This window comes from Ambystoma mexicanum, chromosome 13 (assembly GCF_040938575.1).
Source record: "Ambystoma mexicanum isolate Mex_15411 chromosome 13, UKY_AmexF1_1, whole genome shotgun sequence".
Lineage (NCBI taxonomy): Eukaryota > Metazoa > Chordata > Amphibia > Caudata > Ambystomatidae > Ambystoma > Ambystoma mexicanum.
In genome coordinates this window covers 812,689,760-812,707,286 of record NC_090938.1, presented here as the reverse complement: position 1 = coordinate 812,707,286, position 17,527 = coordinate 812,689,760, and the positions used below count along the sequence as shown (strand labels likewise).

The 17,527-nt window shown below is 46.1% G+C and overlaps 1 protein-coding gene across 7 annotated transcripts in view; it reads left to right on the top strand.

Annotated features, from left to right (window-relative positions):
• The window catches only part of LOC138522049 (antigen peptide transporter 1-like), a 142,202-nt gene that overhangs the window by 51,259 nt on the left and 73,416 nt on the right, over positions 1-17,527 (top strand). For all 7 annotated transcript variants that reach the window (XM_069635274.1, XM_069635280.1, XM_069635278.1 and 4 more), the window contains exons 6-7: positions 10,531-10,728; positions 13,583-13,711. In XM_069635274.1, the coding sequence (XP_069491375.1) occupies positions 10,531-10,728; positions 13,583-13,711 (327 nt within the window). The remainder of the gene's footprint in view (positions 1-10,530; positions 10,729-13,582; positions 13,712-17,527) is intronic.

The window sequence follows — 17,527 nt, the reverse complement described above, 5'->3', positions numbered from 1 at the left end:
ATCAAATGAATATAAGACAGTCCTGGTGCCGTTGTGTCAAAATAAAAGGACCTATACTAAAAAATCTTTAGCCAAACCTCACAACAAATACAAAAAGGGATGTGGGCTAGTTATCCAGAAAAGAAAGAAGTGTTCTTAAAGAATATGTAAGGATGCAGTAGGCTGGGTCTCCCTTCCCCACATTTTGTGTACGGGGTAAGATTGGAGCTTAGAGCACAGTACAGTCTCTGGCTTCTCCAGCACGAGATGACAGTTCCGAAGATGGTTCTTGGGCGCGTCGATGCCAAGTCTCATTTCCTTTGAAAGTCTCCTGCCTCCGGGCATGACTTGTTCAAATAACAAAAACAAAAGTTTCTTTAACCAAATGCAAGTTTGTTCCCTTATCTTGCTTGGGGTGATCATTGTTCACCCCTGGGCCCCCCTCTTCTGGGTGTTGACCGTTCTCAATTGTTTATCACAGTTTCATGTAGGGTGTTGGCTTCACCCCTGGGCCACTCTCTTCTGGATGCTGACCCTTCTCAATTGTTTATAACCACATTCAAGTAAGGTGATTGTTTCACTCTGGGTCCCCCTCTTCTGGGTAGTGACCCTTTAAGTATCGTACTTCAAAAATATATTATAGTTCCTATATAAATCAATTTTGGGTGATGGCTTCACCCCTAGATCTCCCTCGGTCAGGCTCGAACCCCTCTTGCCTTTTGCAGGATTTCTCCTCCCTCATTTTCTCAATGTCTTTTGCTTGGGTGATGACTTCACCCCTGGATCTCCCTCGGTCGTGCTCGGACCCATCTTGCCTTTAGCGGGATTCAGTTCCCTTGATTTTTCAATGTTTACTCTTGCTGTGGGATTCACTTCCCGTTCTCTCACACTGCTTATAGATCAAAGTCTTTCGATTGTACAGGGATTTTGCTTGACCCTCTGTATGACCACGTTGACCTCCTATTTTGCAGGCCCTCCTACAGCCTTCTGGTATTTGTAGTTTCTCTCCTCTGGGGCTCGACTAGAGTCTCTTGAGTTAGCACCTACGTGGTGCCAGTTTCCCTCTACAGCTGGTCTCCCAATCACACTTTTAACAGTTCATTCAAAGTTCATCAGCTTTGTTTCAAAACTTGCCACTTTGTGATTCTCACTCAACACAGACCAGTTCTTATCGGTTCTCTCCTCGACTCACCAACTGTGATGAACCGCTTGTTTTTTTGTCTTCTCTGGAGTCAAGGTCGGTAGAACGGGCGTGGGAGCGTCCCTCACTCTTGCTTATCGGCATAAGCTTGCCACGTGTACCGTTGACATCTGCTGCAGGACACTTGTGCTATTGTTCATGGTTTTAGGCTCTCTTCCACAAAGGTTCTACAGGCCTGGTATGAATAGTGTTACCGAAAAACAGGTAAGGTTCCCAACTTTTATATCGGGGGACCAAGACTCAAAGGGAACTAGCTCTAAGACGAGCACAATATGAAACATGAAAGTGAGTCTGGTACCCCTCTTTCCATTCCCCAGTGTTCTAAAGAGAAGCCACAATTACACCAAACACAGATGCCTCACGCATAAGCTACTGTCTAAAATCATGAACCCAATGTGTGTACAATAATTACAAAAAATATTTTTTGAAATTTATTTTCACATGTTGTATAACATTAAAAAGGCACTAAGTGCCAAACACATGACAATACACATTTTAGGCACTTTGCCATTGGATTAAAAAGCTGTAAATCTCAAAAACCAAGATACGTTGCGCAACAATCGAACGTCAAAGAAAAGGGATACACAAAAAAATTATATAACAAGGTTTCATATTATTCTGACCACTTTGTTCATATAAAACACAATCCCACAGTGAATTAGCATGGGTATTCTAGATCGCTGTCGACATGTTTCGGCCTTTAATTTATTCCAGACACTATCCCTAGTGTCTTTAAACTTTCTTTTTTATGGCCATCTTCAGGACAGAATTTCTTCAAGATAAGTCCAGATAGACTTTACACCCCAACAGTAGATTTGAACAACTCAATCTATAAAAAATATATACAAAAACAACATATCAATCTCAAATACATTCATTTTCATGGGTTCAATTATTTACAAGGTCTCGCCACATAACAGTTGCTGTTAAATATATTACTTTGGCACATTACTACTCCTCATTTAAATAGACCTGTTTAAGACTAAAACAACACTAAACATGCTTCACTTTAAAAAAAAAACTTTGGGGCACACCAGGGCAATGTAAGCGAGCTGTTCAAAAATACAGCTCCTTTACTCAATTTACAACTTATAAATGATGTTGACTCTTGCAATCTTTCTCCAAATTCAATTAGAGCTAGTCATTAATAAGCTTTTCATCTCTTATATAATCTTTCTTAGAATGCCAGGTATCAAATCTAATTACTCCACCAGGATGAGCCCTGTAATCTACTTATTTTAGAATGCCAGGGATCGCATCCAATTACTCCACCAGGATGAGCCCTGTAATCTACTTATTTTAGAATGCCATGGATCGCATCCAATTACTCCACCAGGATGAGCCCTGTAATCTACTTATTTTAGAATGCCAGGGATCGCATCCAATTACTCCACCAGGATGAGCCCTGTAATCTACTTATTTTAGAATGCCAGGTATCAAATCTAATTACTCCACCAGGATGAGCCCTGTAATCTACTTATTTTAGAATGCCAGGGATCGCATCCAATTACTCCACCAGGATGAGCCCTGTAATCTACTTATTTTAGAATGCCAGGGATCGCATCCAATTACTCCACCAGGATGAGCCCTGTAATCTACTTATTTTAGAATGCCAGGGATCGCATCCAATTACTCCACCAGGATGAGCCCTGTAATCTACTTATTTTAGAATGCCAGGGATCGCATCCAATTACTCCACCAGGATGAGCCCTGTAATCTACTTATTTTAGAATGCCAGGGATCGCATCCAATTACTCCACCAGGATGAGCCCTGTAATCTACTTATTTTAGAATGCCAGGGATCGCATCCAATTACTCCACCAGGATGAGCCCTGTAATCTACTTATTTTAGAATGCCAGGGATCGCATCCAATTACTCCACCAGGATGAGCCCTGTAATCTACTTATTTTAGAATGCCAGGGATCGCATCCAATTACTCCACCAGGATGAGCCCTGTAATCTACTTATTTTAGAATGCCAGGGATCGCATCCAATTACTCCACCAGGATGAGCCCTGTAATCTACTTATTTTAGAATGCCAGGGATCGCATCCAATTACTCCACCAGGATGAGCCCTGTAATCTACTTATTTTAGAATGCCAGGGATCGCATCCAATTACTCCACCAGGATGAGCCCTGTAATCTACTTATTTATTTAACTATCTGCTCATAATGTTGGCATTGGTTTTTTAACCTACAGGTCAAGGACCTTCCACCAGCACCCATCATGGCCCCTGAAAGGGACGAAGTATTATACGAACCGTGCATATTTTAATCAGCCTGGTTCTATTTATAAATCATGAAAAAATGGTGTACTGATTCCACTTACTGTTGTCATCTGAAAATACGAATTTTCCTTTTCCCAGATCTGGCCAGTGGTTTGTTATATATACAGGCCTCTCAGAGAAACTATACCGCGGCACTGCTACACAGCTTCTTATGCTGCCAAAATCATCTGGGTGGAGCAAATGCCAAATTACAAAGGTCATTTACACTGTCCTGAAAAAACAAGAGGCAAAAGAAACTTCGTCACCACTGCTTTTCCAAGAAAAGGTTACTATTGTCATGGTGATGCTGGCAGTCATTCCGTTGTTTCCACAAAACTCTCCACATCAGGCTATTTAAAAACCACTTCACTAATGATGTGCTTACCCTATTGCAGCAGAGACCACGTTGTTTTTAAACGCATGCGCGGGTTGCTTTTATTTCGGATCTCGTGGCATTGCAGCGCAATGAAAAATTCATTTCAAAGTTCGTGAACCACCTCACGGGAATCAATCTATGCACAGTCAAGAAAACGAAAGACACAAACGCACGCACGATGCGGTCAAACAGGTATGAATAGGGCAAGGTCACCTCTCCTCTTGCCACCCTCTTGATTCCTGCCGCCTTTCTCCTTCGCTTGAATAGCTGTGCCTGTTTAGCCGTCTTGTCGTGCTGTCTGCCGTGCTTGCCTTGCTCATACTGCGCTCTCTTGCTTCACCTTTTATCCCTGTGGGAACAGGAAGAGCCGTCAGGTGTGTGTGATTTGAGTCAGTTGCCTGACCCTCTGGTTGGGACATGTCAGGTACACAGGTTTAACATTACAAGACTGTAAACCAGTGTTCATGTCGGAAAAGGAAGGGGTTGGAGTATCGGAAAAGGCGGTTGGTAGAGTTTCCAAACATCCTACAGAGTCGGAAGGGCAAGAGGTGATGCATGGAAATATAGCCTTCGCATTTGGGGTTGGGGTGCTCTTGGAAGGGTAGGTTTTGTTAAATGGACGAGCATGACCGGGATGGAGAACAGAACAGAGGGGATTGTGGGAATGGTAGTGTCCTGTCATAGTGTATTGGCTGTTCGGAAAATGACAATCAGTGGGACGGGATTGATAGGGTTTGTTGGGCAAATGGGACTAGCTGGGGCTGTGAAATAAACAAGAGGGATTGTGGGAGCTGTGGTATTTTTCCCCAAGTAGGTTGGGAGTGTGGAAGAAAGCAGTCAGAGGGACAGGAAGAAGAATGACTGTGAGTGTGCAGATGGGGAACAGTAACGCAAGGATTCTGAGAGAGGCATTTTTAATCCTAATTGGGGTTGTGCTCCTAGGGTATGTATCGGATGTGAATGGGTTGTTGTTTTTAACTTTTGGGTAAGGGAGATTCAATGGGTGGAAGTGGGAATAGCTTATAAAAGCCTCAGGGACTTGGTTCCCCTCACCATCCTCCCTGTGATGGTACCGCATCCCACCTGGGGTATTCCCCAAGCATAACCCCGGGTTCCCCTACCCAGGTGATACTCCCCTGCTTGCCCACCTCCAGGAACTGGATCCAACAACAATGGCCGTGTACTGACCACTTGGGATTTTCAAGGTTTTGCTGCGGGAATACCCTCAGGTTTCTCAGTCTTCACTTGTGATACCATGCCTCCCTTACATGTGGTGTCAGAAGTGGGATGCAACTCAATTGAAACAAATTGAGGAACCCTGAAACATCAGAAGCGTAGCTACTGAGCCTCAGACACCTCTGTTGCCACTAAGGAATCCATTGGCTTTGATATATGTAGCATTAAGGAAACTACCATCCCTCCTGGGAAGAGAGGCTTAATTCCCACTGACTTAGTCCTAATACCCCCATCTGGTTGCTGTATTAGATTAGCCCCAAAATGTGGTTTGGCATGGAAATCTGGTCTGGATGTCCTGGCAGGAGTTATAGATCTAGACTTTAGGGGAGACATAAAAGTTCTTCTACAAAATCATGGAGAAAACCCTTTTATAATACAACCTGGGGATAAAATCGCCCAGGGAATGCTTGAAAGGGCTCTAGTTCCCCGCTTTGAGGAGGAAAAGGAAATGGAGGAAACTGAGAGGGGTGACTTGGGTTTTGGAGAGGTTGACAAGGAGCTTAACATCAGCTCCACAAGGAACGATGAACCGTCCATCCTTCCTGACTTAGCCTTCGCATAGTGAAGTTATCCAATACTCATAGAGGCATTCTTGCAAGTAATTCCCGAAGGAGAAGGCCAAGGAAAAGGTAGCCCTATTTTCTTTCTGAAACAAGGACTCCTATATAGGAGAGAAACGACTGTAGAAGGCCTGGTTAAGTGGGAAATTCTATTGGCCAGGTATGCATGTTCAGACATGTGAAATATGTCAAAAGACCAGTTCACAAATTCCTTTACCTGCCCTGTTAAACCCTCTGCCCATAATAGAAATTCCCTTCTCTAGAATAGGGATGGACATTATAGGACCCTTGGAAATCTCTAAGTTGGGTAATAAATGTATTCTTTTAGTTGTAGAATATGCCACCCGTTACCCAGAAGCCTTCCCTATGAGAAATAGCACCACTCAGCAGATCCTAAAGCATTTGTTACCCTTCTTTTCTAGGGTTGGCTTTCCCAAGGAAACATTAATTGATCAGGGAACGAATTTCATAAGGAAGCTAAGCTGAAATAAAGGAATTACTACACATTACTACATTGAGAACTTCAGTTTACAAACCTTAGACAGACGGATTGGTGGAGAGATTTAATAAGACCCTCAAGACAATCTTGTGAAAGTTACTAGATGAGGATGGAAAGGATTGGGACTGCATGATCCCATGGGCCCTGTTTGCAGTGAGGAAAACTCCTCCAGCATTTACTGGATTCCCTCCCTTTGAACTACTGTACGGTAGAGAACCCAGTGATGCCTTAGACATGCTCAGGAAAACTTGAGAAGCACCAATACCCTTGTCCCAGACAGCTACCCGATTACGAGAACACATGAAGCTAGTTAGAACTCTAGTTCATACTCATATGGAGAAAGTTCAAACCCAACAAAAACAGGTCTATGTTAGAGAGTGAACCTCTGCTAATTTTCAGTGGGTCAGAAAGTGTTTGTTCTCTTACCCACCTCAGAGAATAAACTTCTTTCAAATCGCACGGACCTTATGAGATGATAGAATAAACAGGTACCTGTACCAATAGGGTAGCCCGACCTGATAGAAGAACAAATACCCATATGTATCATATAACCTCCTGAAAGAATGGAACGAAAATACAGCGGCCTCCACATCTTCCGTGCTATCCTGTCTGATATCGGAAGAGATTGATAACCTAGACCTCATTCCCCAAGACTTATCTAAGGATAAGCAGAGAGATTGGACGATCTCATTTGTGCTTTCAATGATGTATTTAGTGAAAAACCTGTTAGGGTAAAAAAGGAAGGTAGTACATCTAACGCCCTACAGAATTCCAGAGGCTCGAAAGAAAATAGTGATTGAGGAGGTTAAGAACATGCTAAAATCCAATGTCATTGAACCCTCTTCAATCCTGTGGTCCTCCCCTGTTGTTTTGGTAACCAAACCTGACAGTTTTGCATATTTTGCAGGCTAGTAAAAGGCATCTCCGCCTTTGATGCTTATCCCATGCTTCAAATCGATGATTTGATAGACAAGCTGGGTATTGCGGTATTCTTATCAACCCCGGGACCTAACAAGGGTATTGGCAGGTTCCCGGTACATGGACCTGATAAAGAAAATATGGCTTGTTCGACCCTAATAGGGCTATTCCAGTTTAAAGTCCTCCTTTCGGCTTACATGGGGCCCCAGCAACTTTTCAATGATTTACGGATAAGATACTCCAACCCTACTCTGATTTCTGTGGGGCTTACATTGACAACATTGTCATTTATAGCCTGACCTGGGAAGACCATCTCTCCCTTCGTTACACTATCATGAGGGCACTCCGACAAGCCGGACTGATTGCCAATCCAAAGAAATGCAAATTAACTCAATCCGCAGTGAAATATCTAGGCTTCTTTTTTGGGAATGGCAGTGTACAGCCACAGCGAGGAAAGGTAAAAACTGCTCTAGATGCTCCCACACTTAAGACAAAGAGAGCTATTCCCTCATTCTTGGGTTTAATCGGGTATTACCGTAAGTTTATCCCCAGGTTCTCTGACAAAACATCCAGATTGACTGATAAGCTAAAATTCGCAAAGACTCTGAACGTTTGCTGGACTGAGGAAGACGACATCTGTTATAATAACCTAAAGCTGACCCTATGTCAAAACCCCGTACTAAAGGGGCAGACTTCTCCAAGGAAATCACCTTACAGACGGATTCCTCCCTGACAGGATTAGCAGCAGTATTATCCCAAGTGCATGATGGTCTAGAGCATCCCATCCTATTTGCCAGTCGTAAACCATTCCCCAGAGAAAGGAACGATTCTGTATTAGAATTAGAGGCCCTTGCCATCACATGGGCAGTCCTATATCTCAGATATCTGCTGGGAAGGAAGTTTACATTGATCACTGACCACTCACCACCAAAACTCACGACATTCTGTCCACCTTTTCTACACTCCCTCACAACCCATCCCACTCCACCCCTCCACCAGATCCCCCTCCCTCCTCATTCCCCCTCCTCTCCTGTCACGCCTGATGAAGTTACCAGAGTTGTACACTCCATGAAGGTCTCTTCTAAAAAGGTCTCCCCTTGCTCATACAGGACCATCAAGGATAACATTGGCTCTCTTCCCCCTGCTCTCGCTGATTTCTGACATCATTCTTTCTTCTCTGGATCTTTCCCCTTCCCCCTCAAGCACTCCCTTGTACGCCCGCTGCTGAAAAAAACATCCTCTGACCGTAACTGCCCTGCCAGCTATTGCATCCATCAAGCTACTTGAGAAGCTGGCCTGGTCCCAACTTGTTGGTGGCCTCCATGATATGATATGATTGGTTATTTATAACGTGCTTAATACCCAGAGGTTTGTAAGCGTGGACCCGGGGATCAAACCTGTGTTGCTTCATGTCGTCTTGCTTCCAAGGCGAGCACGTTGCCCCTGAGCTATCCTACCATGACTATCAATCTGGATTCCAAGCATCCAGAGGCACGGTAACTGCTCTTCTGAACACCCAGTAAGAACAGCTCACATCTCTGGACTCCAACTCCCCAGCTGTCCTAATCCTTCTCGATCTCTCTTCTGCATTTGACACAGTTAACCATTCCATCCTCATACAAAGGCTCCATGATGCACTTGGTATCTCGGAACGGGCACTGGATTGGCTGTCCTCCTTCCTCACTAACTGCTCCTCCCAATCATCCTAGGCCCCTTCTCCTCTCCTACTTCAATCGCCACCTGTGGTGTCCCTCAGGGCTCTATACTCTCCCCCTGGCTCTTTAACGTCTACTTTGCTCTCCTTGCATGCCTCATCTCCACTTTCTCCTCCAACGTCCAGTCTTATGCAGATGACACACAGCTCTTCTTCAGACTCCTTGCTGACCCTCGATCATCCCTGACTGCCTATCTGCCATCCAGTCCTGGTGCGCCTTCAATGATCTCTGTCTCGACGCCTGTAAAACTGAGATCCTTCCCATTGGGACCCCTGCTCCCTCCTTCTTCCATTCACTCTGGCCTTCCTCCTTGGGCACTACCCCTGCGCCTTCAACTGAATCCAGGAATCTTGGAGTCATCTTTGACTCCTCTCTTTCCTTCCTCGCTCACACTCAGGACATTGCCAAGAAGGCCAACTATCAGCTATTCCTTCTCAAAGGAATTCTACCTTTTCTCACTTTCCCACAGAGGCTCAATGTGACTCGAGCCCTGGTTCTCTCTAGACTTGACTACTCTTGCAGCCTTCTCCTGAATCTTCCTTCTTCCACTCTGTGACCCCTGCAGCTTATCTAGAATAGGCCTGCGAGACTTATCCTTGACCTTAAGCACAGGGACCGCATCTCTCCTGAACTAAAGTCTTCACTGGCTCCTGGTTGCTGCAAGGATTAAATTCAAACACATCTGCATCATCCACAAGGTTGTCTGGGCCCGGGGACCACACTACCTTCAGTTCTATCTTAGTAAATACTCTCCCTCTAGACCACTATGTTCCTCTGGCACCAACTCTTTGTGTGTAAAGCGTTTTGCTAAACAGAGGACAGGGGGCCGCTCACTTTCCTCTGCGGGCTCCCTCCGTTGGTATAGCCTCCCCCTGCGCCTTGAGCAGGATCTTCTCAAATTCCAGAATCTCCTCAAGACTTTCCTCTTTTCCTCCTCCTTCCCTCCTTCTCTCCTCTGCCAATCCCACAGTTGATGAATCTGTGTCCTTGCCCCTTATGCATCTTTGGGGCCTTGAACTCCCAAACCAATTCTTCCCAGCTCCTGTCTTTCCACAGCACTTGCATCTGCACTCCCTCTGCTTTGGAGACTCGCATTTACACTTCCTAATGTTATAATGTATTACCCACTCTCCCTCCCTGCCCTGTGGGCGCTTTGAAACAGTATATTCTTATTGTATATTCTTATTGTATAATCGCCTAAAAAAGCAAACATTAAATAAATAAATAATTTGGGACGAGGATGCTGCTTGGATGAGCAGGGTGACTGATGAGGGAACTGAGCTTCAGAAGGATGTTTCCTTGGAGGTTGGTGGTGTTCAGGAGAGAATATGGGGGGATGTGAAGTTGAGGGTGTTGCATCCACAGCAGTGTGTATTGTTGTGATGTGCAGCTGAGTGTGGCCATTGTACTTGGGAGGCATGTGCCGCGTGGAGCACGCTCAGTAAAGTGCCTGGTGGATGAGGAGCTCCCTTCATGAAGATGTGGGTACGAGTTTCAGCCATTCCCCTCAGGATGCAATGTGGACTTTACAGGGCACAGGGGCAATGTCATATGAAGGACTGGTCTGGACCAGCAAGGTGCGTCGAAGAGGGGTCCTCCATGGGGATATGGGGCGCTGGGAGGGGAAGCTGGAGGGTGTCACAAGGGACAGTTCTGGTCATGAAGGATGTGATCTTTGGCATAGGAAAAGCAGCAAGAAAACCTTGTAATAGCTCAACAAAACTGCACCTCTCCTTATTGACCCCCTACTCAGCAATGCTCTCTCTCCCCCCTCCCAGAATCTGTCAAAGCAGGTACAGGAATCTCTGTCGAAGGCCAATCACGTGGCATCGGAGACATTCTCCAACATGAAGACGGTGAGGAGCTTTGCCAATGAGGACTGGGAAGCCGAGCGATATGCGGAGAAGCTGCACGAGACGTACCAACTCAACAAGATGGAGGCTGCAACATACGCAGGAGTCATGTGGACCAACAGTGTGAGTGGCTGCTGAGCACCACTACAGCAATGAGGTGTGAGGTGTTCCCCCATCTCCTACAGTACCACTAGAGCAATGAGGCGTAGGGTGTTCCCCCATGTCCTACACAAGGAGCACAGACGTAATGGGCTGTAGTATATCCACTTATGCTGACTTCTTATATGCTAGCAGTGTAATGGGCTGTAGTATATCCACTTATGCTGACTTCTTATGTGCTAGCAGTGTAATGGGCTGTAGTATATCCACTTATGCTGACTTCTTATATGCTAGCAGTGTAATGGGCTGTAGTATATCCACTTATGCTGACTTCTTATGTGCTAGCAGTGTAACAGGCTGTAGGATATCCACTTATGCTGACTTCTTATATACTAGCAGTGTAACGGGCTGTAGGATATCCACTTATGCTGACTTCTTATATACTAGCAGTGTAACGGGCTGTAGTATATCCACTTATGCTGACTTCTTCTATGCTAGCAGTGTAACAGGCTGTAGTATATCCACTTATGCTGACTTCTTCTATGCTAGCAGTGTAACTGGCTGTAGTATATCCAATTATGCCGACTTCTTATATGCTAGCAGTGTAACGGGCTGTAGTATATCCACTTATGCTGACTTCTGATATGCTAGCAGTGTAATGGGTTGTAGTATATCCACTTATGCCGACCTCTTATATGCTAGCAGTGTAACAGGCTGTAGTATATCCACTTATGCTGGCCTCTTATATGCTAGCAGTGTAATGGTCTGTAGTATATCCACTTATGCTGACTTCTTATATGCTAGCAGTGTAATGGGCTCTAGTATATCCACTTATGCTGACTTCTTATATGCTGTCAGTGTAATGGGCTCTAGTATATCCACTTATGCTGACTTCATCTATACTAGCAGTGTAATGGGCTGCAGTATATCCACTTATGCTGACTTCTGATATGCTAGCAGTGTAATGGGTGTAATATATCCACTTATGCCGACCTCTTATATACTAGCAGTGTAACGGCTGTAGTATATCCACTTATGCTGACTTCTGATATGCTAGCAGTGTAACGGGCTGTAGTATATCTACTTATGCTGACTTCTTCTATGCTAGCAGTGTAATGGGTTGTAGTATATCCACTTATGCTGACTTCTTATATGCTAGCAGTGTAACGGGCTGTAGTATATCCACTTATGCTGACTTCTTATATGCTAGCAGTGTAATGGGCTGTAGGATATCCACTTATGCTGACTTCTTATATACTAGCAGTGCAATATACTAGCAGTGTAATGGGCTCTAGTATATCCACTTATGCCGACCTCTTATATGCTAGCAGTGTAACGGGCTGTTGTATATCCACTTATGCCGACTTCTTATATGCTAGCAGTGTAACAGGCTGTAGTATATCCACTTATGCCGACCTCTTATATGCTAGCAGTGTAACGGGCTGTAGTATATCCACTTATGCTGACTTCTTCTATGCTAGCAGTGTAACGGGCTGTAGTATATCCACTTATGCCGACCTCTTATATACTAGCAGTGTAACGGGCTGTAGTATCTCCACTTATGCCGACTTCTTTTATGCTAGCAGTGTAACGGGCTGTAGGATATCCACTTATGCCGACTTCTTTTATGCTAGCAGTGTAACGGGCTGTAGTATATCCACTTATGCTGACTTCTTCTATTCTAGCAGTGTAACAGGCTGTAGTATATCCACTTATGCTGACATCTTATATGCTAGCAGTGTAACAGGCTGTAGTATATCCACTTATGCTGACTTCTTCTATGCTAGCAGTGTAATGGGCTGTAGTATATCCACTTATGCTGACTTCTTATATGCTAGCAGTGTAATGGGCTGTAGGATATCCACTTATGCTGACTTCTTATATGCTAGCAGTGCAATATACTAGCAGTGTAATGAGCTGGAGGATGTTCACAGATGCTGGCCTCGTGCTCATGCCGTGTAGTTCCCCCCCAAAGACCCCCCAGTAGGACCTAACTGCAAGCTCTGGGTGGGTGCACTGTCCTTTGCAGTTTAGCAATTGTCTGGATGTGTGTGTGTATTCCTTGTGAACCCCAGATTTGAGGGAATGGTGCCTGGATAGGAGCGCACCCCCTGTCTACGTTAATGACAACTTGGATATGTGCACATTCCTGGTGAGTGGGGGCCAGTGTGGTGGATTTCATTTTGTCCTGTGGCTGTGTGCACTGTGTGCAAGAATCTTTAGACCTGTGGGAGACTCTGGGGGAAAAACACCCAGGGATTGTGGGCCCTGCCCAATCGCATGATGAGCGCCAATGCCTGCCCCGACCGGCACTGCCGTGACAGGCAAACGTCCCAGCTGACCACAGAGCACAGCATTTGAACAAGTTGAAGTGTGGTTTGAAACAGCCTGCCAACCACCATACCAAGGAAAGTGAAATGTGGGCCAGAGTCCTCCCTTCCCAAGCTCTGAACCCAAGGTTCATGCCTTCCATATCCCCCTGCATGCAGCTCATGTTAATGAGTGGAGTCTCCACGCTACCCCCTTTGCTCATCTCCCAGATCCTTGTTGCACATGGGGGTTCAATGTATCTGTGTGAGAGAGGGTGGGGCGGGGGGTAGAAAGCAAGAGTTTGGCAGTGGCAAAGTGAGAAAGCGAAATGGGAACGGTCTACAAGAAGTCAGTGGTAGGCGAGGTGTGTGTGTGTGTGTGTGTGTGTGTGATATATATATATATATAATCAGGCAAGGACATCCTGGGCATGTGTGTGCATCCCTCATGTCTTCCCTCCTGTTTGAGGTGAGGGCTTGCACATCCCCCATCCCACTTTAGGTTCAGAACCACTGTAAAGAGGATGTTTTCTTTGCTGCTGTGACCTGCCTTTCATTTCTGCCCTCAGTTCTCAGGCTTGGCCCTCAAGGTGGGGATCCTCTACTACGGGGGGTGCCTCGTGACATCTGGCGCAGTCAGTGGAGGGGACCTTGTGGCTTTCATCCTGTACGAGCTGCAGTTCACCACAGCAGTGGAGGTGAGTGCTTAGAGATATTGCAGTTCTTAAAACTCAGACAGCCCCTCCACCATATGTACACAAACTTAAGCAAGCCATACGTGAGGGCAGCAGAGGAGGACCCCACGAATAGATCCAGGGAGCAAACCTAATCCATGTTGAGGGCCGTATATAAATGCGTCTGCTTAAATTCTCACTGCAGGAAAAAGTTTTACTAAGGAACGCCACCCCTCCATTCCAAAATGTACCGTACGCCCAGCTCTGACTGCACAGGGTGGGTGATACAAAGATCCAACACCCCCCCCCCCCCCCCTCCTCCATTCCATTAATGAGCCGTGCACCCTGTTCTAACTGCACAGGGCGGGTGGGACACAAATCTGACGACCCCCTCCCTCCATTCCAAAATGAGCCATACGCCCAGATCTGCCTGCACAGGGTGGGTGGGACACAGACCTGACACCCCCTTCCATTCCAAGACTTCATCAAGAACTTCAATACCTTGTTCCTAAATACGAAAATACTGGGACGAAATAGATGAGCTGAGTAATGAAGATCAATGGAGGCCAAGAGCACAAGCTGCGCTCTAGTTGTTGCAGGAAAAGGCAAGCTGCTGGGAGATTTAAACTGGCAGACCAGCTGACAGGGAGACGCTGGCTGGAGAACTCTAGTCCTCTCTGTCGACTTAGGGACTGCAGTGCTGGTTTGAGGTGTATGGCGCCAACTGGCTCACCGAAGGAAACGAGGAGTGCTGACTGCAGAGGACGGCACACTGCGAGGATGCCAGAAGCAGACGAGAAGCTTCAGGGCGTTCGCAGGTACCGAAAGACAACCTCCACACCGCCGTAGCCCGGAGAGATGCAGAACGGAAGAATGGGAGCCCCGAGAGGCACAGAAGCTGTGAAGCAGAGGCGGTGAGAGGAAACAAAATGCTGATGAGCCACAGGCTTACTGCAGGAGAACCTATATACACCATCAAGAGCCAGTGAGTCCACCCAAGGGAAGCAGGGACACTGGGGCGTGTTGGAAACCCTCCCAAAAGCAAATAACATGAAATGAAGTGTATGAGAAAGAGCGAACCAGTCAATATTACTTAGAGACAGCATGAAGGAGCTAAAAGAGACTGTCAAGTTTGTAAGTGTATACTACATATAAGGAATGCCCTGGCAGGATAGTGTACCAGGCAAAGTCAAGATAGAACAGAACAAACAAGAGCGACTATTAAATCTGTAAGTGTGCACAGTGCACATATGAGGAAAGCCTTGGCAGGAGAGAATATCAGGCAGATTCAAGCCACAAGAGAAAGGCCCTGGCAAGGGAGTATACCAGGCAGATGCAGCCCACAAGAGAAAGGCCCTGGCAGGATAGTGTACCAGGCAGAGTCAAGATAGAACAGAGCAAACAAGAGAGACTATTAAATCTGTAAGTGTGCACAGTGCACATATGAGGAAAGCCTTGGCAGGAGAGAATATCATGCAGATTCAAGCCACAAGAGAAAGGCCCTGGCAGGAGAGTATACCAGGCAGATGCAGGCTGCAAACTTATTCATTGTCGAAATCCTGGTAAGGAAGCATATCAGACAGGTCATGTTGAACAGTGTGTAAAATGCATCACCTAAGGAAGGCCAGAGAAGGATCCATCGGGACTAGCAAAAAGCTGTGTTAAAGCATATTGAAAAGGAGTGAAAACCTTGCAGGAGAGTACACCAGGTATCCTACCAAGATACAGACTAACAGCCAAACTGTTTTGTGTGTCAGTTGTGTTGTTGATCGAGAGAAACTTAAGCAACTGTTTTCCTTTGAAGTATAAAACAAAGTGAAGAGAAATCGAGGTGCAGGGAACCACCCTCTCCTTGTCTCTGAATGTAACACTCTACCAGGCTCTGGCTTCTTCCTCTCAAGCCCTGATATTCCTCTCCCTGTCTCTGAATGTAACACTCCACCAGGCTCTGTCTTCTTCCTCTCAGGCCCTGATATTCCTCTCCCTGTCTCTGAATGTAACACTCCACCAGGCTCTGTCTTCTTCCTCTCTTGCACTGATATTCCTCTCCCTGTCTCTGAATGTAACACTCTACCAGGCTCTGGCTTCTTCCTCTCATGCCCTGATATTCCTCTCCCTGTCTCTGAATGTAACACTCTACCAGGCTCTGGCTTCTTCCTCTCATGCCCCGATCTCCCTGTCTCTGAATGTAACACTCTACCAGGCTCTGTCTTCTTCCTCTCATGCCCTGATATTCCTCTCCTTGTCTCTGAATGTAACACTCTACCAGGCTCTGGCTTCTTCCTCTCATGCCCTGATCTCCCCGTCTCTGAATGTAACACTCTACCAGGCTCTGTCTTCTTCCTCTAATGCCCTAATATTCCTCTCCCTGTCTCTGAATGTAACACTCTACCAGGCTCTGTCTTCCTCCCACACCCTGATATTCCTCTCCCTGTCTCTGAATGTAACACTCTACCAGGTTCTGTTTTCTCCCTCTCATGCCCTGATATTCCTCTCCCTGTCTCTGAATGTAACACTCTACCAGGCTCTGTCTTCTTCCTCTCAGGCCCTGATCTCCCTGTCTCTGAATGTAACACTCTACCAGGCTCTGTCTTCTCCCTCTCATGCCCTGATATTCCTCTCCCTGTCTCTGAATGTAATGTAACACTCTACCAGGCTCTGTCTCTTCATCTCATGCCCTGATATTCCTCTCCCTGTCTCTGAATGTAACAATCTACCAGGCTGTGTCTTCTTCCTCTCATGCCCTGATATTCCTCTCCCTGTCTCTGAATGTCACACTCTACCAGGTTCTGTCTTCTTCCGCTCATGCCCTGATCCCCGTCTCTGAATGTAACACTCTACCAGGCTTTGTCGCTTCATCTCATGGCCTGATCTCCCTGTCTCTGAATGTAACACTCTACCAGGCTCTGTCTTCTCCCTCTCATGCCCTGATATTCGTCTCCCTGTCTCTGGATGTAACACTCTACCTGGCTCTGGCTTTTTCTCTCATGACCTGATCTCCCTGTCTCTGAATGTAACACTCTACCAGGCGCTGTCTTCTTCCTCTCATGCCCTGATATTCCTCTCCCTGTCTCTGAATGCAACACTCTACCAGACTCTCTCTTCTTCCTCTCATGCCCTGATATTCCTCTCCCTGTCTCTGAATGTAACACTCTACCAGGCTCTGTCTTCTTCCTCTCATGCCCTGATATTCCTCTCCCTGTCTCTGAACGTAATGTATCACTCTACTAGGCTCTGTCTTCTTCCTCTCATTCCCTGATATACCTCTCCCTGTCTCTGAATGTAACTCTACCAGGCTCTGGCTTCTTCCTCTCGTGCCCTGATATTCCTCTCCCTGTCTCTGAATGTAACTCTACCAGGCTCTGTCTTCTTCCGCTCATGCCCTGATCCCCATCTCTGAATGTAACACTCTACCAGGCTTTGTCTCTTCATCTCATGGCCTGATCTCCCTGTCTCTAAATGTCACACTCTACCAGGCTCTGTCTTCTCCCTCTCATGCCCTGAAATTCCTCTCCCTGTCTCTGAATGTAACACTCTACCAGGCTCTGTCTTCTTCCTCTCATGCCCTGATATTCCTCTCCCTGTCTCTGAATGCAACACTCTACCAGGTTCTGTCTTCTTCCTCTCATGCCCTGATATTCCTCTCCCTGTCTCTGAATGTAACACTCTACCAGGCTCTGGCTTCTTCCTCTCATGCCCTGATAAACCTCTCCCTGTCTCTGAATGTAACACTCTACCAGGCTCTGTCTTCTTCCTCTCATGCCCTGATATTCCTCTCCCTGTCTCTGAATGTAACACTCTACCAGGCTCTGTCTTCTTCCTCTCATGCCCTGATATTCC